This window comes from Erithacus rubecula (genome assembly GCF_903797595.1).
Source record: "Erithacus rubecula genome assembly, chromosome: 12".
NCBI lineage: Eukaryota > Metazoa > Chordata > Aves > Passeriformes > Muscicapidae > Erithacus > Erithacus rubecula.
The window spans coordinates 20007451-20031392 of NC_136664.1; the positions used below are offsets into that span (position 1 = coordinate 20007451).

General features: G+C 40.3%; 1 protein-coding gene across 1 annotated transcript in view; it reads right to left on the bottom strand.

Moving 5' to 3' along the window:
- CHST8 (carbohydrate sulfotransferase 8) overlaps nt 1-23942 on the bottom strand; it is a 169076-nt gene that overhangs the window by 126637 nt on the left and 18497 nt on the right. Inside the window, exon 2 of the mRNA XM_079316481.1 lies at nt 4128-4352. Within this exon, the coding sequence (XP_079172607.1) occupies nt 4128-4236 (109 nt within the window). The 5' untranslated portion in view covers nt 4237-4352. The remainder of the gene's footprint in view (nt 1-4127; nt 4353-23942) is intronic.

Consider the following 23942-nt stretch of genomic DNA (forward strand, 5'->3'; position numbering starts at 1 on the left):
TACCCTAAAAGTTCTAACTGAAAATACTCACAGGTTTGTGAATTTGGTAACCATATGGCAAAAATACAATTATTTTTTTCTCCCCACAGGCTTATATAGAAGATTACTAATACTTTCTCCAGTTTTTATGTGGCAAAATCTCCTATTAGAAAAGTTTATGCCATTTTAAAACACTCTGTCTCTTCTGACTACAGTCTATAGAGCACAGAGTCTCAAGCCACACTGTGCCACACTTGGAGCTCTGGAATTTGTTTTGTCCTTCTGCTTAGGGAAAGACCATGGAGAACAACTAGGAAAACTAGCAGCTAGTACAATAGGCTACAGAGCTACAAATACATGTGCAAAGAACACAGAGAAGATATAAAAGAACAAAAGGGAAAACACAAACTGGCATCAAAGTTCCACACAAAGTTCCAGCACCAACACAGTGGTGGAGTGGCTAAATATTTTGTTACTGTAAAGTCTTTTTTTCATGTTTACTACCTTGTCACAGACAGAACATTTAGGTATTAACCTTAGGATGGGGATATAAATATTAAATGTTTCTTGTGCACCATGTGCAAATGTGCTTGACTTTGAACAAATCCTTTAGTGTGTCTGTTTAAGAATAATGGTATGATTATTGCAGAAGGCAAGTTTTATACCATGAAATCATGGAGTTGCAAAATGGTCTGGGATGGAAGGGAACCTTGAAGGTCATCAAGGTGCAGCTCCACTGCCCTGGGCTGGGGATACCTTTCACTAGCTCAGGTTGTTCAAAGCCTCATCCATTCTGGCCTTGAATATTTCCAAGGATGGAGCACCCACAGATTCTCTGAGCAACCCATACCAGTGCCTCACAGGGAAGAATTTTTTACTTGCATCTGATCCAAGTTCACACTGTTTCAGTTTAAAGCCATTCCTTCTTGTCCTTTTGTCCCAGACCCTTGTTCCAAGTGTCTCTTCAGCTCTCCTGGAGCTGCTTTAGGTACTGGAAGGAGTTCCAAGGTCTCCCTGGAGGCTTCTCTTCTCCAGTTGAGCACCCCCAGCTCTCCCAGCCTGGCTCCAGAGGGGCTCCAGCCCTTGGAGCAGCTCCATGGCCTCCTCTGCATCTCTCCAGCAGCTCCATGTCCTTCCAGGGCTCATACATGCCAAGAAAACAACTGTCCCAAGTGAAGTTATTGTCTCTTTAATGACCATAGGAATATCTACTGTATTAAATATATTGCTTTGGGAAATAGATTCTGCACACCCCAAATAGCTGTCTGTCTTAAATATATCTGCTCAGAGTGATGTGTGTAATGTAAACAAAAATACACAGACAGCATGTTTGTCAATCAGCAAAAAAGGCCTTACACCCTCTGTCCTGGGCACATGTACTTCATAAGCACTGGTATCCAACAGATAAATGTAATCAAGGTTTATATGCTCACAGAACCCAACAGGATGGGATTTTTTCACTTGAAAGATCAGAAGAAAATTGTAACTAATGTTGTGGAAAATTACTTTGATATTGCTTTCTCAGTACAGCATCACAATTAGGTAGCAATGTGAAGCACAGGGAAAGAATAAATGAATAGTAACAAATCAACACAAACAGCTACTGTCAAGAGTACTTTGCTCAGTGAAAGTAATGTAAGCATTACTTAAAGTTTTATGACTGTGGATTTTATACTGGTTTAAGTAATACATCAAGGTCTCACTGTCATGCTTGCCAAGACTAAAACAATCAAGAACAATTTCCAAAACAGACAGATAAAACTGAAGTACCAAAGTATTTTTATTAATCTTGTTTCATAAGTTGTTCTATCCTAAATTAAAGATGACTGAACATACTAACAACAAAAAATGTCCTTTTGGACAATGCAAAAGCTCTTTTGCTGCTTTTCAGTGGAAAATGAGTGTTACCAACTTCTCTCCAGCACTGCTGATGAGATTCCAGTGTCTGGTAAATGTGTTTTACTGCACAGGAAATACAACAGCAAAGGCTAATCCTGTAAAGCTTTTCCATGCAGAATCTGTTGTCCTAAGTAGCCTAATGATACGTGCATTTGCTCAATTCTCTCAAGAGAGCAATCAGGCAAGAAAATTATAGCAATATCCCATCTCCATTAGAACCAGGCCCTTTTATGGAGAAACAGTGAGCAGAGCAAGGGAAGGATCCTTCTCAGCACGCCAAAAACGTTGCCTGTGATTGACAGATTTTCACAGGAGACTGTCTAGGAAGGAAATATGCCAACCTGGTTTTTTAAATCAAATGAATGGATATTTTTTCCTGTGTTCTTTAAGTCACCTAATATGTTTTAGTGATAACTGGTGTAATTTTCAAAAGCAGTGGATACGAGGAGTTTCTCAGTCCACTGGGAGTGAAAGCACTTAACACACATGAAAATCAGCCAAACAGAAATAAAAGTAATTGTACTGAGCACCTTATACTCAAGGGCACAGCCTGGTTCCTATTAACACAAATAGTAATTGAATGTGAGAATTGAGGAATTGATTGCACACCTTTGGCAGTAACAGCATCGTTGGCACGTTTGTGTTTTAGGTATCCACAGCAATCGAGCACATTACACAGTGAGTTTCCCTTCCAGGGCTAGGAGCTCTATTCAAACTTGTTTTTACTTAAATATGCTTGGGTGTCCCCTTCTCCAGTTACACTGCTCTAAAAAAATCACATTCCAGTGTACTACAATCAGCAGTCAGAATTTGAGAGGTTTATGGCAGAGAACAGGTCAAGAGGAGGGACTGACAACAAAAAAATGGAAAAGAAATTGTACTGATTTTGAGACTACACTAAGAAACCAGCTCTTTCAGGAGCAAAGAATTAACTTTTCAATGTAAAGTTACACATTCTTAGATGCACTAGAGTACTGCCTGCATTTGTTGTCCATGCATGTTTCCCCCATGCCTAAACTACCAGCCAGTTTCAGTCAAATATGGCCAGTACCTCTATTTTTAATCTATAAACTCTTTCCTATGTAAGCATACAAAAATAAATTGCAAAAGCACTGAAGGAACTAGTTAATTCCCTGCTTTGAACAACACTGAAGATTCATTACTTCTATAGTTTCAGCTGAGTGGCTGCTTTCAAAATTGGTGTCTGCAGCTGGACTAAATAAACAGCATATTAAAGTACAGATTGTTTTGTGACATGGAAACAAGCACTTAACAAACCAAGACACAGAAATTAGCAATTAATGTTTAAGAGTTCTCCGTGTTACAGTTGAGCTTCTTTAAAAATGTTAGCAATGATTTTAAATAGACACAGTTGTGTTCACTGTACAATGAAGATGTCAAAGAATAAACATTTTATGAAGCACTTGTTTAGTCAAGGGACAATTTCAGTGCATATAAGAGCAAATACAGAGACAGAACCCCACAACACAGTGGCATTATCCTGAGTAAGAGTAACTGCACTGGCATTTGTCTAGGCTCCAAAGTAGCCTTCATTACAGCCACAGTCAAAGAGAAAAGGACTGTAAGTATATCTTGGGTTCTTTCATACTTCTCCTGTGTCTCCCTTTAAAAATAAACTACTATTTCAGCCCACAGTTTTCTAGTTCTCCCATCTCTGTGGCCTTTGTGGCTCTTCACAGTTTCAAGTTAGTACTGCATGAAGATAACAATCATATGAATAATAGTCATTAAAGGTTTAATTAAGTTAAGCAAATTAAGTGAATGCATCCTAAACTGTTTAAAGTTTTTGATGTGACTCATTCATTCATCTCTTATTTTGCATCTCATGACACACTGAATACCATATGCAAGTAAAGATAAATTCAGAGGTGTGCATTTCCAGGAACAAAACTTGTGATGAAATCTCTCATTTCCACATTTATACTGATACAGTTGGTATCAAAAATGGTCTCAACTTTAGCAGAAACTTAATTCCACCCAGCTGACCCTATGCACATTGGCAAAGGTCCCTGTAAAATCAATTAATTGGTCCTTGGAACTGTTTTTTCAGCAAATGCTTTTATTTATTTTTTTTTTAGATATTGATAATTACTTCATTAAGCCTTCATTAAGAATGGCAAACCTTTTTGAGGTATTCTTTATGAAATATTTAAAACATGCTGAGAATATAAGCACAAAATATTGACCATGAAAGGGCAGGTGATTCAAACAGAAAGAGGAATGCTGACCTGGTGTCTGCTGATGAACTATTTCTTCTGGATCCTGCAGGTGAATGAAGACAACGAGCCCAACTGCTCCAAACAGCAAGATGAAGGAGAACATACATGTCAGCCTCATAATTACTGCTCTCAGATCAATCCAGTTCTGACCCAGGAAAAGAGCTGCATGTGATCTCCAGGGCACTCCTCACTCATAGTCTTCGTCCTCTCAGCTGGAAGTCTGGTGGAATATGTCTACAAGAGGTAAGAAACCAAACCCCTAAAACTTAGCATAGAGGGTATTTATTTTTCCAAGATTAGTAGATATAAGGTAAGTGGATTTAAGTTCTCATATAGACCAAATAACTGATTTCTCTAGTATTTCTTTTGTACAGTTAATTGCATTCACCCAGTCTATTTCTCTCCCATCAGTCTGTCTTTAATTTTCTGTCATTTTTTTTTAACATGTAGAAAAGACAATGTAGTATTTAGTTAAAAACTGCATTTTGGAAAAAACAGTCATGCCATGGCTGCAGTTTTCAGAGAAATCCCTCTTTCTATTTTTATTTCTCACTGATTAAATAATATGAAAACCACAAAAGGGATATAAGGTGTGAGGAACAATCAGGAAAGCTGCACCTTCATGCCAAACACAGAACTGGCAGCTGAGAAAAAGCAGTCACACTCAAACTGACCAGCACAGGTCACCCATGGAAGAAGCTCTGCAGGCAAATTGATTTCCAAGGGGAATGCTGGTCACCCTTTAGTGGCTTGCAGCACACAGGGGAAGGGAGTGGCAGGAGGCAGGATTCTGTCAGGAGCCACGGGCATGTCTCTCTAAACCCCTCACTGAGCACAGCCCTGGGGCTCCAAACCCACAAAAGCCCTACTGGAACAAGCACTGTCCTTGTAGGACACTAACAAGTGACACAGGGAAGGAATGGGAACTAGGGAGGAAAACTATTAGCAGGGCCACATTAATTAAAGTGAATGCTTCTGCCACAGAGCTGTGCCAACCCTGCATTTTCCAGCAGCACAAGGAAAGGTGCATTACAGCTCAGGCAGTGGAACTGGTTCTCAAAATGTGACTGCATTTCTTAGCAAATTGTGGAATACAAGGGCTCAGCTAGAGGTCAGCAGCAGGCTGCAGGGGTAGAAAACACTTTGCTTTCCTCATATTTTTTACTGCAAATGTGATCTGCTCTGAAGGAATGTTTTTGAAGCTGGTCTTTATTTACAAAAGGGATTTTAAATACAGAAGGACTGTATAGCTAACATCAGTCTGCTGAAAGGGTTGTGGAGAGGTGATGATTCAAAGTACTTATATCAGGAAAAGTCTTTAAAGATTTGTTCTTAATGTGCCTGCAATATTCGGTGTTGGGGCAACTTGTATGCTTTTCATGGTTTCCTTAGCAAGTTTTTAATTTTCTGCAGTGTACTAGTATTCTAAATTTCTAAAATGCATCAAAGAAGAACATGAGGTGTGAAAGATGAAGTCATTCTGTGACTCTGACTGATAAGGTTATTAACATTATTTAGTTTAACTATATTTATTCAGTGTGTAAAGCAGCCAGAGCTCCAGGCCAGGAACACTGGGGGATGCTTGTATCTTAAATGAATGCAGAGCACTAAGTTCTCTCCATGCATAAGCAAATTCAGCTTTAATCTCAGTTCAAATTATGGCAGATGGTAATTGTGTATTCTTTTTTTTCACCTTAAACCCTTCTCATACCTTGAAAAGTAAAATTGAATTAAAATATCACTGTTTCTCAGCACTAGAAAAGCCAGATTTTCTAAGTCCTCATGCAGGTCAATCTGTGCCTGTTGTGAATCTAGCATGGATGGACATTTGCATTTGCTACATATATTTACCTTTAAATGCCAAATGCTGTCTCTAAAGCACCAGGGGAGTCAGATTAACCTTCAAAGTAACTGTGTTCCAGTTCCAACCACTCTGTTATGAGCAGACAGGGAACACAACCCACCCTCTCTCTGGTTCACTACAGTATTTGTTGGGCTCCATAGGCAGGGGTTTGGATAAATGGGCACTTCCAAACAAATCCAGTGGTGGCAAGGCCGGTACAACACCAAACTAACCCCATCACTTTGTAAATCTGTCCAGTCAGAATTGTATTTGGTTTCTGAACATTCAGGATTTCCTGTCTGTAGCTGTAAAACATCCACCCCCAAATAACGAGGGGTTTATATTTGCTTAGTGTTGAATTCTAAGGTCTTTTTTAATGAATTATACCCTTGAGCAAACCTGGGTTTCTAAAACTATTATTATTATTAGCTTAAAATGTGAAACCATTTTCCCCGGATTTGATTTGTTGAAATGTTTTTGTTTGAAGTAGAGGCAGCATCAAGAAAGATCCCTAGCCAGGTTTTAATTAGTGCTAGAAATGCTAAAATAGCAGTTTTTAACAGTTAGAGTGTTTACATTATTCCATATCCTACAGAATAAGTGTGTCCAGGAATACAAAACTTTATTCAGCCTCTTCAGAACAGCTCAAGACACAACAGTAACAAAGCCAGGTGAAAGCATATATTTGAAAGAATAAAAGGCCACATGTACTTGCATAACTAAAGAAATACTGCTGCTTGTTGCCTGCAGCCATTGCATGTTTCTGCAAGCAGTGAGCACGGGAGTCCAAGGAAGAAAAAGGAAGAGATCCTCTTTCCTCTCCATGAAATTGCCACCTCTCAACAACACAGAAACGTTAGAGATCTTTAAATGATGGGTCTAAGCTTCCCCCTCCCTATGCTGCTGTAATTATTTTTGCAATCAGTTGACTTTAATTAACATGTCCTCTGTGAGCAGAGCTGGTGAAAGGCAGTGCTTGGTTTACTGATGCTGAGCATGTGCTTCCCAAGCCCTCCCAGGCTGGTCCTTGAGCTGCAGGAGCAGAGCAACTCTGAAAGCAGTTAGCACTGACTGATAAATGTGAACAAAGTATCCTCATTAAGGAAACATTTGAAAATACTCTTTACACTCCAATCACATCATTCTAAAGATGGATGAGGGAAAAAAATCTACAAAAAACCTAAGTGCAGCTTGACCTAAGTTTCATCAGGCAGTACTTCCTCAGGTGTGTGATGGATGCTTTGACCCACCCAGTATCCCAGCATATGGGGGCAGAATTTGGATGAATCCATACCCTTCAGCTTGCACTTTGCAGCCACAACATTTAACTGTGCTTCTCACAATGGGCAATAACATCTTTTTGTAGTTTTTCACATTACCCAGAGTGGAAGCAGATAATGTTGCAAGCAGCTTCCAATCTGAACTCCATTTTGAGCTGCCCTGAACCTATCAAACAGATGGAAAGAGGTTCATTAGAATGTGCAATAATGAATTGAAACATCTAACTTTTAATTTATTCTTCTTTATTACATTCCTATGGTGGACAAAACTCCTAGGTATCAGCATCTGTTCTCCTAAGCTTTCCCATTACAGTGGTATGTGACTGCAGCACAAGTATGAGTGTGCATGGATAGCAATTAGCACTCAGCACTTTCCAGTTCAAATACATTTATCAGTCACCACAGCACTCCTATAAATTGTGAGCTGAGGGAGTATTAGCATCAGGTAGGAGAATGGGTATTGGATCATTAATGCAAGACTTTTAAAGAAAAAGATGTATACTTTTAGGTTAAAAAAATTCCAAATATGTCTGTGGAAAATACTTGAATATTATAGCAAAATTTCCTGGCAGCAAATCTTTTCTTTACAAACACAGAAGCAGAACTAATTTCTCCTTCCTCCCAAGCAGTATGCAAAGATTTATTTAAATCTTCTGACAAAGTGTCTCTGAAAGCAGTGCTATGTAGGTCTGCTTTTGGTAATCTCTGCCTGGAGGCCTAATGACCAAACCCTGGGAGCAGCTTGGTGTTTTAACCCTGGATCAGTCCAAGAGAGACAGCTCCTGTGCTGTTTGGTCCCTAGTCTGAGGTGAGGCTGCCCTGGGGGTGGTATCTGACAGCTCATGGCTCTGTCCATCCCTAAGTGTTGCAAACATAATATTTTCTCCCTTGTCTGCTGCTAACAAGTCAGTGAAGAACAGCATGGATGAGATACAATCTCATCCATGTGTAATCTTTGGTAGCATGGTGTAATCCTTAGGTAGAAACTCATGAGCTAGCCTTTGGTCCATCTAGAACTGGATCTTTCCCTAACCACATGGATGCATCAAAGGAAAGTAAAATAAAACCTTGCAGAGCAAAGTGGCAGGATAAGCTGTCCCTTTTCCCCCAGGGAAAGGCCTGTTATCTTCAGTTGAGGTCAGAATGAGCATAGTATACCTAAGACTGTCTTAGAAAAACATGATATCAGGGTATGCAGCTTTCACTGCTGACCAAGATCTTGGCCATTTGCAGAGAGCAGGGGGGATAGAGGGTCCAGGCTGCTCCAGCCCCTCACTTCTGTCCCAGGCTGGTCACCTGCAGCCACCCTAAACCAGCTAAACCAGCCTGAAGATGAAAGTGCCAAGAGGAGAGCAAAAGAGGGTTTTTTCCTCTGTGGAACCAGGGGAAGGGAAGGATCAAGGTGTGCCAGAGACTGTGAAGGTACAAGGTGTTTATACTCTCTCTTCTGAGGCTTCACTGCAAGGTGCCAAGGCAGAGGATCAAGGAACACAGACTAATGCCAGCATCAGCATTATATATTGTTGCCACATACATCAGCAAGTCAACAAAACACCCAAATTTTTTGCAAATCGCTAAACTGCTCATCACTAAATTGGACAATTACAAATAACCCGTGATTGAATGTGAATGCCTGGCTCACACACACATGGCAAAGCTCATTGCTCATGCTGTGTGAGGTTCAGCTGCTCCTCCTGCAGCTGGGAGCAGGCTGGTGCCTCAGAGCAGAGCAAGAGCTTGTTCAAAGGAGGCAGCAGGATGCAGGGCCCTGAATGAAGCACTCACTTTCTGCATTATTAAGATGATTTTAGTCGTTTAATATAGTTAGAGACTGGGACAGTGATACTGGGTAAATAGCTGAATTAAGAAAAAGAGAATATTACTACTATAAGAATATAGAAAAAAATTTACTCTTATTCCTGAAGTGATCTCTTCTAGATGCATTAGCTGTTTCTAGGTGTGTGAACAACAGCTAATTCTCACTCTGCAGCTGAGCCAAGCATGTGTTTCCTTGCTTCAAAGCACTTACAGAGACAAAAGGCCCTCAAAGACAGGGCACTGAGTTTTCTCATCACTCAAGTGTCCAGTCTGCTTTATCCCTGACTTCTAGATAAGGCTTGTCATAACATTTATAGAAGCAAAGATTGGATTTATAAACATTATTCATATTCACCAGCAAAACTAACTTTTTATAAGAGTTTCACAAAAGCAGAGGTGGAGATACTAATAGTCATATTATTCTGTATCTGTCAGCACTTCTTGGAAATAGGAAATGCAAATGAATCCTAACTATATATAACCATTATATATAATTATATAACTATTATATTATAACTATATAACTATTATTCCCCAAAGCTTCTAGCTTCTTTAGCAGAGAAAGAAGTAGGAAACTATTAATCCTGTGGCTACTTCCATTCATCAAATGTTCATCTTTGGGTGGTGTATTTTTTTTATCACTATATTCAGGCTCATATATCAATAGAACAAAAACTTTGATTTTCCTTGAGATTTGGGAAGCAAATCAGGCAGAACTTACTGCTATGAACAGCTCTATTGTCCAGTCACTGGTGTCATGACATGTCCTGGCTTCCAACATCTCTTCCAATTATGCAAAATGGGGAATTCTGGACAGGAAGAGATCCCTGAAAATTACAGGAGCCCCTTTTGCTCACCTATAAACCAATCCATTTACCCAAAAGAGTATGGAAAGGGGGATAAGAGGCTTTCTCTTAGTCTGGTGGAAACTTGGTTTGTCAGGTATTAGTGGGTCCATTTCTACTTTCCCACACACACCAGTGTTGTCCTTTGGACCCACACAGTGCTAGAAGGGATGTTAAAGCCACATAATATGAATTTCAACATAACTGCAGAAAGTTGTGTTATTGTTTTATGTGGAAGTCAAGAGTGGTAATGTATGACCCCTTTTTCCCATTCCAAAACCCCTGGCAAATCTGGTAAAGCTGTTCCTCTCCCTTCCATCACATGTTGCAATAGGAACTGGGCACTTCTGGTTTCCACTTTCATCTACAATGTAAGACCAAAAGGGACAGAACTCAGTAAGCAACCAAAATAATCCTTTCAAACTCAAGAAGATTTGTTTCCTATATTTCTGGGTACAAATTGTAGCAGGCATCATGTGTTACTAATCTCCTCAGTACTGCAGCAGGGCCTTACCAAGTCAACACACACCTCTCCAAGATCCTCAAGGGGTTATAATTCTACTCCTAAACTAAAACATAATCTCAAAAGCAGTTTGCCTTTGAAATGAAAAAGGTTTTTTTTAACTGTGTTTCAAATTAACATCTCGCAGGAGCTGCACAGTGACAGTGTAAACAGTGAGTGTCAATAATGAACTTTTTTCCACACTGGAGGGGAAGGTACACAATTTGCAGGGCAGCCCAGCCTTTCCAGGCACTGCCTGGCAGCAGCATTTATAGGCATGCTATCCAAATCCAATATTACATACAGAAATATGATGTGTGGAGAACACTGAGCTCTTGTAAAATACAGCAGAAAAGTTCTGGTTATTCAGCTGCCCACTTGGTTCTCATTACAGCCCAATTTGAAATGCTTCCCTTCCCTCCACTTGCCTCAATCTCTTTTTTATTTAAAGTAACTCACATCTTCAAAGGGTTTTTTAGATTATTGCACTGTCATATAACAGTTATATGATATATTCTTCTTCAGTTGTCTTGCTTCGTTTGTCTGTTCCATAGGTTTCCTTTGTACTTCAAATGAAAATGCCTTCCTTCAGAAGTTACAATGCACCTGGAATAAGCTGGATTTCCAAACAAGTGAGTACCCCAATCATCCTTCCTCCTTTATGTCAGTGGGAAGCAAATGTTAATTTGAATTTTTCCTTTATAAATTAACTCTTTTTTGCAGTTTTAGGTGTGTTATGATAAGGAGGAAAAGATGACAAAACTTAAAGCTTTTATGAGCAGCTGATATATATGCATATACATGTATGCATGTATAAAAAGTTAATATGTTCCTATCCATTGGGTAAAAGTTTTATTTCTATGCCACACTTCTTGATATCATGAGATTTTAAATAATTTTTATAGCAAAAATTTTGAGTGGCTTTATGTATATATATATGTGTAGGGCACTCCTCGAAATTAAATACCTTTGTCACCAGTGAGGATGGTTTTAATTGTGCACTTGAGGAAACAAAATAAACCAAGATTTCTGCTAAAGCAGAAGAATAACAAGCTCCTGACTCACACTGTGTGGTTTGTGGTGATGTTCTTCTACAGGAAGAACAAAACAGGTCTCCTAACCTTGAAACTGCACACTTTGCTGTGGCTGTGAGAGGATTCCTTTATTGACTCCAGCACCTTCTGTAATGGTGCACATCTGACTGCTCCCAGCTAATACTGACTCCCAGTCCTTCTAGCCATGAGTAATTTATTTCTTATTGAAATCTGCTTTCTTCCTAATCAAAGACCTATTTATCAAGGTGCTTTTTCACTTAAACTATGCCTCTGTATCAGAGCTGAGACCTCTTGTTCTTGATTAGGGCAGTTAAAGCAGCCACTTGAGAAGACATCTACAACTAGATCTACTTGGGAAACTTCTATATTTTGATTCCAAATTAAACTCTTACCCTAGAATAAAGCAAACTGAAGCAAATAAAGGGTGAAGGGTGGCTGGCTGGATGTCCAGAGTCACAGCTGTGATATGCAAGGTGTCCATAAATCCCATTTACACAGGGGAGCAGACACCAGCATGATGGTCACTGTGCAAGCAACTTGGACTCCCACAAGATGCACTTCTAGTTCTTCCTTTTCTTCAAGCTACTCTGAACCAGAATTTCAGACACTCCACACTTAGAGCAGCCAGAGGAAACATACAGATATCAATGCAACTACTCAGCCTTTTAAACAGAATGCAATTTTTCATATTGAGCAGTAATGAGAATCCTGAATGGGCATGAAATCTCTTTAAAATCAGTTCTGTAATGCCAGTACAGTGGGAGAATATCACTATTTGATTTGCTGTTATTCAGTTATTTTTAAGCACATTTTGTGTGATTTGTAATAACAGATAAGGCAAGTAGCTGCCATGTGCTGCAAATATCAGATGTCACCAGCACTAAATGTCACCAGCAAACTTCCTGTTGTTCCACTGATGCTCTGTAGGAATGGACACACTTACTCCTTGCACCTGACATTTGTGGGTTTGTAACCCACCCCTTCTCAGCTTCTGCATTCAGTGAGGAGAAGGTAGAACTTTCTTCCTTTCCTCCCTCTTTTTGCTGTAATGTGGACAGCCAGAATGATGCCTGCTCCAGGAAATGGAACATCTGTCAGAGTCTTTGTGACACAGGGGACTCCTCCTGGGAGGGAAAAAAGCAATCCTGGCATTCCTCTCCCCAGCACCACTGCTCTGGCTGTACAACCAACATGTTGGTGAATTGGGCCCAGACACTGAAGCAGTAAATCTAATACAAACCAGGGATCTTTTCCTGTTTGGTGTGGGCAGCCCTGTGCCACACAGGGTTATTCACCCCTTTCCTGTGCCATCTCTCCTGTGGGCTGACCAAATTCTGGCTGAGAATTCAGATATCACTGCAAACTCAAATTATCTACATTTGGTACTGAAATCAAGGCATTCACACTCAAAAGAACCTGGAAGGAACTAGATTGAAATCTGGTTGGAACTGGATGATCTTTAAGGTCCCTTCCAAACTGTTCTATGGTTCTATGACTGAAGATCAAAGAAATTATTATCAGTTTACTGTAATCACTCAAATTTAATGGTTCTGTAAAAGATACCAATAATCTTGGGGTTTGACTGTAGATAGAGTGTTTTGTGCCTAATCCTTCTGTGCACTTTCCACTGGGAGCCGACCCACATAAATATTTTTATTAAGCTATCCAAATTTAAAATCAAGACCTTAAAAATAAAATAGTTACTGACCTTTCAGCTCATTTATAATTAAAATCTGTTCTAATGTTGTTCATATAAATAATAGATAGCTGTTTTCACAGATCAATGCCTTCTCTTGCTTTATAAGAAACATTTTGAAGTAAAATTACTGTGCCTTTAAGTTTAATAGGAAAATTTGATGTGCTAGCAACTATGGGTTGCTCTCTGTACATTTTTCAACTGTAAATTTCACTTTAAAATACAAACAATTATTAATATTGATTTGGACTAAAATAATATTGAATTTCAATACATTTTTGGCTCTTTTATGAATTACCCTGCACAGTCAGTGTGATTATGATGAAAGAGTATTTGCACGCTCAATTTCTTTTCAGCGAGAAATCTTGAGGAGTGCTAGTTGTGTTCAGGCTGATAATGATAAACACATGCATTCAAGGAAAATCAGACTATCTTAAAAACCTCAACCGAAGCATAGTAAATTAATATTGCATCCTGTATGTGCAGTTCTTGTATCAAGCTAGCTGAACTTTCATTATTAACAAATCCTGAGCATTTAGTTGGAATGCAGCTCACCGCCTGAGCTCTGTTTTGGTTGTGCATCGCATGCAATTACAAAATGATGTCAATCCATCACTGCAATTTCCTGCAACTAAGCAGAGATGAATATATTCATGTCCTAGGATGCTGTAAGACACCAATAAATTTAAGTGCCATTAAACCCATGTTTCTATGCTGTGGTTGGAATAAACATTTTATAGCTCTGGCGATGGAGGGATTTGAGCTTTTTTTCCGACCTCAGCTCTAATTTCAAGGCCAGTTTGTTAATTGCTTACTCAGTAGCCCAGCACCTCTGCAGAGGTCTCAGCTGTGGGACAGCCCTTCCCCATGGCCAGCAGGGTCACCCAGACATGGTGTCCTTGTTCCACCACAGTTCTGGCAGGGGGTCTCCTGAGAGCCTGCGATGTGTGGGCAGAATCATCTCGAAAACAGAAAACTCCTCTCCCCGGGGAAACCAGGTGTATTGAACCAGGACAAAATGTCAAAGTGACATTTGTGTAGGAATGGATTTGCAGGAAAATTTAATTTCTTGGGCCCTGAAGTAGTGTTTTCATTGTGTGTGGCTGCTATGACTTGGAGAGCTGTGCAGCAAGCCTGGGAATGGGCAATGGTTCACCAGGAATATGGAGGGCCCTGATCCTCCCACTTCAGCCTGCTCCTCTCCCTCTGCAGCTGTTACACTCACTTTTTGCTCCAAGTGGAACTGGGGAGTGTAGCAGGCAGCAGCTGGGCCAGCCTTTGTTTTGATTCTCCCAGGGAAAAATGTATTTTTAAAAATTTTCTTTTTCCACATAGAAAACACTGGTTGTGCGAAAAGGGCATTTTCTTGCTAAAAAACCTTCTGCTGGAGAATTCCCCAAGCAGCTCTTTTTCTAGAACTTACTCCCACAGACTGAAAATAACCCAAACTTGGTACCTTTCCAGTCATGCTACAAAAGCTAATGTTTTGCTAGAGTCCCTTGAGACAACAGACCTGTGCTACTTATATTAAGAAAAGGGTAGTAGCCAGCTAGCAAGTGCTTGCAGGACTGGTTTGAATGCTGCTGGCCTTTAATTCAATCATAGGTAATGAAAGATTAATAATAAGGCACTTAACCTTAAACAGTGTTGTAATTACTTTGATTATGGAATAAAACCCAGAAAGCATTAATGACATTTACTATTTTTAAACCTCATTATTTTGGAGAGTGTCACTCAAGAATTTTGAACAGTTAACATCAGTAAAACAGAAAAATGAAATGCCACTGATGTTTCTTTACCTGACTCAGGTGCTCTCCAGTATGATTTCTCCTTTCTATAGGTAGAGCACTAGGAAGGTGACAAAAAGTGCCCTTGAGTTCCCTCTTTTGAGAGGTAATCTTGTTTCACCATTTTATGCTCAGATGCCCACAAAAGTGTAGTCACTTTTCTCTTATTTTATATTGTGTTTTATATAGTGTTGTGGTTTTGATTAGACCAAGTCAATTCTCTTGGCCAAAATGGCTTTTTAACAAAATGATACCTTTTTGAAAATGTTTTGTTTGGTCATAATTTTGTGATGTAAGGGACGCTTTCCTTGACAAAGATAAATTCTGTGTCCTGTATTGCCAAAACTAATATTGTAAATATGACTATAATTTCATAATATATACATGTTGCCTGGCAAATACATTGACACAAAACCCTCTAAAGGACACCAAAATGTATTGATACAAGACACTATTAAGAGCTCCAGCCTCCAGGAAAAATCTTGGAGCTTTATCATGTTGCCACACTAATTGCACACTCTAAAACTTCTCAGCAGAGAGGTCTGGTTTTTAAGAAGGAAGAGTATCCTTCCTTAAATTTCCCTTAGTTTGATCCAGACCCTGCCCAGGCACTCCATACCTTTAAACTAGAGTAAGTTTTGTGCCCTCTAATCCCAGTCAGAGTGGCTAACACAACAGCTCTGCACTGCCTGACAGCATGGCTGGGATTAAAGAGCAGTGGGCTCTGCTCACACCAGAGGGATGGGCTGCTGAAAACAGCACAGCTCAGCTGCACTGGGGTTGTTCCCAAGGAAGCCCTGTCACTGCCCTGGTTTTGCTCAAGTCGCTGAAAGCAACTTCTGTCTCCTTAGTAACTTTCTTTTGAGACCAATGCCTCTACTCAGCCTGGCAAGATGAAAACATCCAGAGCCTGAAATCCATACCTTTTGTGTTCTGCTGCCTCATCAGATGACACTTCATGGTTGTGTGACTCTGACAGAGGAAAAACAGGGTAGGATTTGAGGAAAATACACTTTTAAAAGTCAGGTCAGGCTGCACATTATTTCTACCCCACTTGCAATTAGCAGTGTGTGAGCTGATCACTGGCACTAAGCTGTGGTTAGATGGAAAACTCAACTGTACTGCTCTGGTGTCACATCTTGCTGTAAAAGTTTCCTTTAACAAACTGCAGAAGCCAGCAGAGGAACTCTAATGGTTCCAGATAGCAATGTTGCAGCTCTGCAGCCCTCTTCAGGGCTAACAGTGACTAGAGTGAATGTACACAGGGACAATGACAGCTTTGCCCAGACACTGTATTCCTGTGTGTGCCTAAGAGTGGCTGGACCAGTGTCAGATCCCCAAAACACTGGGTGTAACAGGGATGTTAAGTGCATTATTTTAGATTTTATTCTGGCTTTTCCCAGCTTCCAGTCCATTACTTTTTCTTCCAATTTTATTGATTGTTCCTACAGGTGTGTTTTGCACTCTTTTAAAGCAGCATCATGGCTGAATTATTGCCAAATGCTGACTGCAAAACAAGAAGGACCTGGGACCTCTTCAAACCCTTAGTTCTGGTCTGAAAACACTTCCAGCACATACTGTGTGACCAGATAACTTTAAAGTCTCTTTCCCACATAACTAAACTGTAACTACAAAATCACAATTGTGTGTAAAATATTTGAGATCAGTAAAATAAAGTGAATTGAGAGCATTGATACTAATATAAGCAAACTTTGCATCTTATGGCTAATGGTTGTGATGCATTTGTGTTTCAAGGACCTGCTCAATCATAAAAAGACCTATTTTGGTTTGAACCATTAGTGACACCTTCTTTGTCACCTCCATTTATCTTTTATCCATCTTACCTCATCCTTTTTTTCCTATTCTGTGTATTGAACAACTGTTCAGGTGTTTAATGTCAAAGCCATTAAAGAGATAACCCAAGGGACATGGGAGACAATGCAAACAGCAAGTGTAGGCAGTGAGCAGCTGCTGTGTGGTGGAGGAATTCTCAAGCTGACTGTGTATATGGGCTATGTCTAAACTGTTCTGAAAATTATCTAAAAAAGCAGCCTTATTGCCATAAACTTATTTATCTGTAGAGCTTTGCAGGCCCTCAAAACAAACAACAAAAAAAAATAGGAGTCTATTGTTCAAGAAAATAAATAACCTCCCAAACAGAACTGATGTGTTGAAATGGTTGAGCCATGTCAGCATCACCTGAACTTCCCTCCTGCAGCTCTTCCCAACGAGATGCTGAAGCCAAGGGTAGCATGGAGAGCATGGTCCCCTCTGAACTGGGTCCTTGTTGTTTGGCTGAGGTGCCTGGGAATAACTGGGGGCTGCACCTTGCAGAACGAGAGGGAAACGACTAGCAACTGTTTTCTTGTGCTCCTGCCTGTGGATTTGCTGCCCTTCAAAATCTTATGACTAATGCATAAAGAGTTGCTCCTCTCCAGACACTCAACTTTTCACTAGCTCAAGACTTAAAAAAAAAAGCCATGAATCTGTCTTTTGCTGCAGGTCTCCAGGCATGTAACCTTTACTGTATTTGCCATGCTGGCATTCACTGCCTCGCCTGTGCTGTTTATCAGCCTCACTTGCTGGCAGTGCTGCAGCCTTGCAATCTCTGAGAACCTTCTGTGTTTACTCTTTGCCATCCTCCCTCATAACTACAAAATTAAATGGGAAAAGGATCTCTTAGAGAAACAGTCCAAAAGAGACTAGGCAATATTTTGTGCTGAATTTCTCTCCTTGGACCTTTATATATCATTGGTGTATCTTGCAAGATACCTCTGGGGTTTTGAAGTTAATTTTCCATCATCATTAGCAAGAAACCTATCCTCAGCTTCTTTTCATTAATGTCTAATACAAGACTTAGAAGAAATGCTGAATGTACACACTCTTTTTAACTTGATGATGCCATATGCAAACAATTAAACAAGGCACAGAAGCAATGGTTAAAAATACTACAAAACTTCCTCATTAAACTAAGCAATTATCTGCCAGAAGAGAGACATCTGAACCCTCTCCCTCCACACACATGATAATATCTCCACATCTTGCAGCTGTTTAATTTTTTCCCTAGAGGAAAAGAAAATCACGTTTAATTGCCATCAAGGGTGAGGACAACATGGTGGGTGCATAGATGGTGACATTGTTTGTATTCAGTGAGGTGGCTGTGACTTTGATGTGATCTGTCTGGATATTGCATGCAAGGGCACAGATCTATGAAAAATCAGTGGAAACATTAATTGGGCTCCAGCCATGTCATGTGCTACTGTGCAAAATAAATGATTCCTGAAGCTCTGGGGCTATGATGTGCTGTTTGGTGGTGGTTCAACTCAAAAAGTGACTATTTGGAGCCATCTCATCCTGCATTACATTGGCACAGCGTCTTTGAGCTATCTTCTCACTATAGTTTGGGTAGTGGAGAGAGATGAGGAAACAGATTCAGCTAAGGAGCAGTGCATCAAAACAGAAAGGCACTGAAAGAAAGTCATGTTCATGGAGATAAATATATTTTCAAAGCACTAAACCAGGCTAAATGCCCCAATATTCTGTTCTTACAGTACAGTTTATCTATTTAATCACCTGCACTGTTCCTGTTACTGTAATAGCTGAGATTTTCACAAACTGTAGCTGTGAAAACAATGCTGTTGCTTGCCTTTAACAAAGGTAAAGCTGTGGCAGAGGAAATTAAAGAACTTGCCCACAGAAGTGAAAATTTGTGGACAAAAACAGCAAGGGTTTGGACCCCCCAGACTTCAGGTTAGTTTTCCAGCTACTTAATCATCCTCCTTTTCCTTAGGTACTGGAGAATAGTGAAAAAAGTAGAAAGTTTTTTTTGTATAAGAAAATTTGAATGTGCAGATTGGAAAACAGGAGTAGATTTTTTTTAAACTTACGACCAGAAGGTGTTTAAGTCTGCCAAGAACTTCAGTCAAGCAACTGCTTTGTGCTAGCTGGGATGTAGGTTAGTGGTTTCAGAATATACACAGATAATTAACTGAAACTCCTTTTGTTCTAGCTGACAACATAAAAGCAATGAGAGAAAGGAAAAAAAAAATCACAGGGGAGTTCTGTGGCATCTTGCAAGATTTCCAGTGCAATATACACAGAATTACACTGATGAGCTTTTCTAGTGCTAATGAGGGGATGCCAGACTGACAGCACCAAAATCTGATGGTTTTGCTGAAAAGGAGCAATATGCAAAAATTCCCTTTTTCCCTTTTCAACCAGTGAGAGGTTGTGAAGGGAAGGCCACAGATCCTGAGTCCCTCTTCCCCTTGCAGCAGTGGCATGGCTGGCAGCACTGGGACCCTGAGGTGGGCAAGGCAGGGGCTTCTCAGAGGTTACCAGGCTGTGACACAGAAAAGCAGTTTGCAGGAAAAGGAATCTAACCTGGATAACTGCAATATATAGCACTGTATTATCATTACATATTATGTGCATATGTGCAATATATGACACATAATAACTGTGTATTACATGTATTATATGGCAAGAATATCACTGAAATCCCTCTCAAATCCCTGCAGTGTAAATGTGAAGGGAGGGTCTCTGGTCAGGACTCTGAGGTGAAGGGTGCTACCAACTTGCAAACTCCTCTCTTCCTCACTCCCTCCAACAGTTGGCAATGGATTACTAAAAGACAGTATTAATTTATTGCAATAGTGAACCCTGTGGTCAGCAAGATGTGAATTAATCAGAATCTTCCAGAAAGTAAGAAGCATCTTAAATGAGCTTCTCCTGTGATCACATTGAATCATATCAGGTTATTAGTAAAATTATTACTGTCCTTATTGTAATGGCAAAGCCAAAACACATTTGTTTAACAAGAAGTTTCATAACAGAAGAAGTGGTGGCCGATCTGTGAGGTGCTCAGCAGCCCTTTCAGGTGAGATCCTGAGAGAGTTCTATGTTTAGGAAGGTTAGCACTGCAGGGCAGACGTGGTGCTAAAACTTCTGGGAATGGTTGGGAGGTGGGTGTAAGATGTATTTAACAGGCAGCAGCAAAAATACAAAACTACCACTGGCAAAGGAGCTTGCTGAGTTATCTTGCTGCAGCCTTGTTTGCCAAAGAATTTGTCTGTAAACCCTGCCATCATTAAAATCCTTCATGGTGATAACAGCACTTTCCCCAGAACACTTTGTTGAAGCTTGCAAATGGAATTATCTACTATGACTGCTCTTTTGAGCAGTGTAAATCTTCAGCAACAATCCTAAATAAACCTGTGATATACAGTGCATGGAACACCTATTTTTATAAATATCTCTGCAGAGGAATGCTAGAGATAGGAAGAATAAATTACAAGCAAGAGAAGGGCAATTTAAAACATGCTCTAACCCTGTTTGCTTCTTGGCACTGCTCTACATTAACTGAGCTCCAGCCCCTGGAAAACCAAAAGCCACAGACCTTATTTACATAACTCAGAGTTTCTAAATAAGAAACAATAAAGAAGTGAAGCTTTGCAGGAAAAAAACCGCATAAAGTGTGAACAAGAAATACTAGTTCAGCCTCTGTGGCCAGAAAGATACCAGCGTTGGGAGTAATATGCTATTTTAACAGAGATACAAACATTATGACCTGACTGTAGTACAAATACCAGGCTCCCCACTGGGGAAATCATCTCTCTTCTCAGGTGAGGGACTGCAAATGGCTCCCTGGTGCCTTGTTAAGAGCTCAGGGCTCAGCATCTCACCATGCACAGGACAGCTGCCTTTCTGCTCTAGGCTATGACTGCTCCTCAGAGACCTGAAATGACTTCTCTGAATCTGGGTGTAATCCCAGGCACGGAGTACTTCTTAATCTAATCCTAAACCACTACTGCATGTAGAGGTCCAGAGCTGAACTTAGTGCCTGGAAAGCAAAGAAAATGTTCAGCAATGGCCCTTTAAGCACTCTCTGTCTTATGCTTTACAGCCTGTTCTCAGCTCAGTGAAATCTGGGCTGTTTAGAAGGGACCAGAAAGCTTTGCCATGCCCCATTGCTGTAACTCAGAAGACTCTGCTTCATCTTGCAGCATGTACAGGAACTGGGAATCAGTGTTTCTCTTCCATTTTACCCCAGCCAACTCTTCTTATCCTGATCAGTCTGGTGAGTTCTAGGATGAAACAATTTGGGCAGGCAAAAGAAACTATGAAGTTGGTCTGGGACAATAATGTTCCAGGTGTCTTATTATAGAGCAGATGACAAAAACATATAGATCTTACCCAGAAGGAAAAGTTGCATTGTACTGTCTAAAGGAGATCCATAACTATAACTCAGCAGAGAGGCTGTGATGCTGCTACACTGAGTTAGCCAGTATAACTTGCTGTGCCCTGCTATTGCACCTTCAAATAGGTGCAGAGCAGGTATGATCAATCCAGTCATGTGCCATAGTGCTTGTATCATTTCCTACCTGTCTGGGAGATGACTTTTGTCACCCTGGTTATAGAACTGCTACACAGCTGCTGTGCTTGCTAGATGTGCTGCTGGCAAGGGAAAATACACATATCTTTAGGCATTGGCCATGCTGAAGGATGATTGGGGTGAAATATGGAATTCTTCTCCAGGATCTCCTTCTACTCACAGCACATAAGCAGCACCTGTGGATGTTTTAATTTTTCACACTATACTGCTGTCCTGTGTGGCCCAGGCTTTGTAGCTACTGTCAACTCAAATGTCAGCTGGTATTTATTACACCAGAACCAGAGCAAGGAATTTCTAAAGACCTTAAGGAAAGCATATTTAGTTTCTTCTCATGCTCAAGAGAAACTCTGCAGTAATTCCAAGTGAGAGAAAAAAGATAGGATAAAAATTTTAAACTTCCAATGAGCCATATCTGCACACACACATTTCCTGTGCTAGAAGGACGTTTAAAGAGGATGGATGTGATCACATTTCCAGAGATGTAGCAGAGCTCTGACTCTCTTTTGCAATTCAGGGCTAGAGTAATACACTTGTATTGTACACTCAGTTAAATTGCCCTTCCCAGAGGCAATGCTCTGGCCTGCTCTGATGGGCACCAGCAAATACCACCTGTGAATACCAGGTGAAACACTCAGGTCTGCTGCTCCTGTGGGAGCCTCGGGGGGTGGATGGTGGTCAGCACAAACTAAGGGGCTCTCTATATTTTGGTCTTGAAGTTTGCAGTTTATTGCATAGGTCATGGGTAAAAAGGGCCCTGCTGGGAGCTGCCAGCTGCTGCTCAGAGCAGGGAGAAAGAGAGTGGAGGGGGCAGGAACTCTAAGAGACAAGAGAGGGAAGCAAGAGAATGAAGTAAGGGAGCAAAGTAAGAGAGGTAAGAGAGTGATTTTCTCCTTTACAACACAATAAATTTTCCATGTTGAATACTCTAATTTCCACTAACCAATCTAATACAAGACACAAATTCTCTAACATTTACATACAGCCTATAGGAATTGCTACATTACCATGTTTTGCTGCTTTCTTATCTCTAGACCTTATCTGGGACCCTTCCTGTCATGCCTGAAGAGGATCTCTGCTGTTTTTCTTGGTATTTGCAGCAACTGGCATTATCTCAACAAGGGGAGAAGATCTTCAAGCATCCCTGTTGCTGCTTTCCAGCCACTCAGGTGAAAACTGCTTTCATCTCAATCTCGCTGATGGTTTCCATATTCTCAAAATCTTTTGCTAGGCAATCATATTTGTAAGGTTTTCCTGATTCACCCTTCCCAACAGCTTCCTTACCAGGAGCTGGGAGGTATTGCTCTTACTGAGAGCATTCACAGTCCTTGCAAGGGGTGGGGTGAGCTGATCCCTTGTCCTTGTTCCCAGGCTCCAGGCAGTAGGGGGATACCTCTTGTGTGGGAGGCTCTTGGATCCCTCCCCATATTTATAAAGTGTGTATGAATTAATGAATGTGTTCATTACTAATAATGGCACAAACACAAGGAAAACTTTAAAATAAATACTTAAAAGAATACTAAGCCTACTACCAGAATGAAGTCCAAAGGTTCTCAGCAGCAAAGTGCAGTAGGAAATTGTGAAAGGAACAGATATCTAAAATGAATGCTTTCAGTGTGCTGAACTAAAATATAATTTAAACACATACAGAAGACATATAGTCTGGCTTTCAGCAAGAAAACCCCCTGAAACACCTATACAAGTAACCTTGTTTTGGATCAGAAAGGCTTATTCTATTTATTAAATCAATAAGTGTAAAGCCCATAGACCATTTTACTTATCAACCTTTTCCAAACAAATATCCCAAGCATTTCTAATCACAACCAACTGATTTCCATTATTTTGACCTCCTTCTTCTTTGACTGGATCAATAATGTCTGATGTAATAATTTATCAAATTATACTGGGAAAATTATTGATTTTTCTTGTACACATTAGCTGTGAGAAAAATATGCCAGGCTCTCACTTTAGTCTAAACGGCTTCCGAGATTTAAATTAAACTGCATTTGGTATTTGTATGAAGGATATTAGCAGTGTATGTAAAACAAATCACTGAGGCTGAAATGGATGTTTTACTTGCCCCAGTTCCCCTGACACTTTTATGGCACCCATCACTGCAGTGTGTTTTTCATACCCTAATTGCTCTGGGAGATCTCTGCTCTGCCTCCCAGCCCGTGCACGGCGCAGCTTTCAGCAATGCTGGCTCACACTCCTCCTCCTGCCTCTTGGGGAGGCTCAACTCGAGGCCAACTGGAGATTTTATTTAGTTGAGAGATGCACTATAGAAGTAGAAATCTTTCATGTAAATCCTGGGTGTTCACAAAAGATCAAAAGCTTATGTGTATACGATGGTGCAGGATTGATATTTAGCCCTGCCACGTTTTTAGGTGAGGTTTATTAGTGAAAGTAGTATTTGAAGGAAGACAGTGAAGAAAACTGCATGTTACAATGTGCTGCATTTTCTAACAGTACTGTGCCTATGAACTACCAATTGCAATTAATTTACAAATATAAACTTGTGGAAATCTAGCCAGTTTTATTGCATAATAGCTCTGGGCCGATACATTTTGGGGGCGAGGGATGTGAAGATGAAAACACTAAAACAAT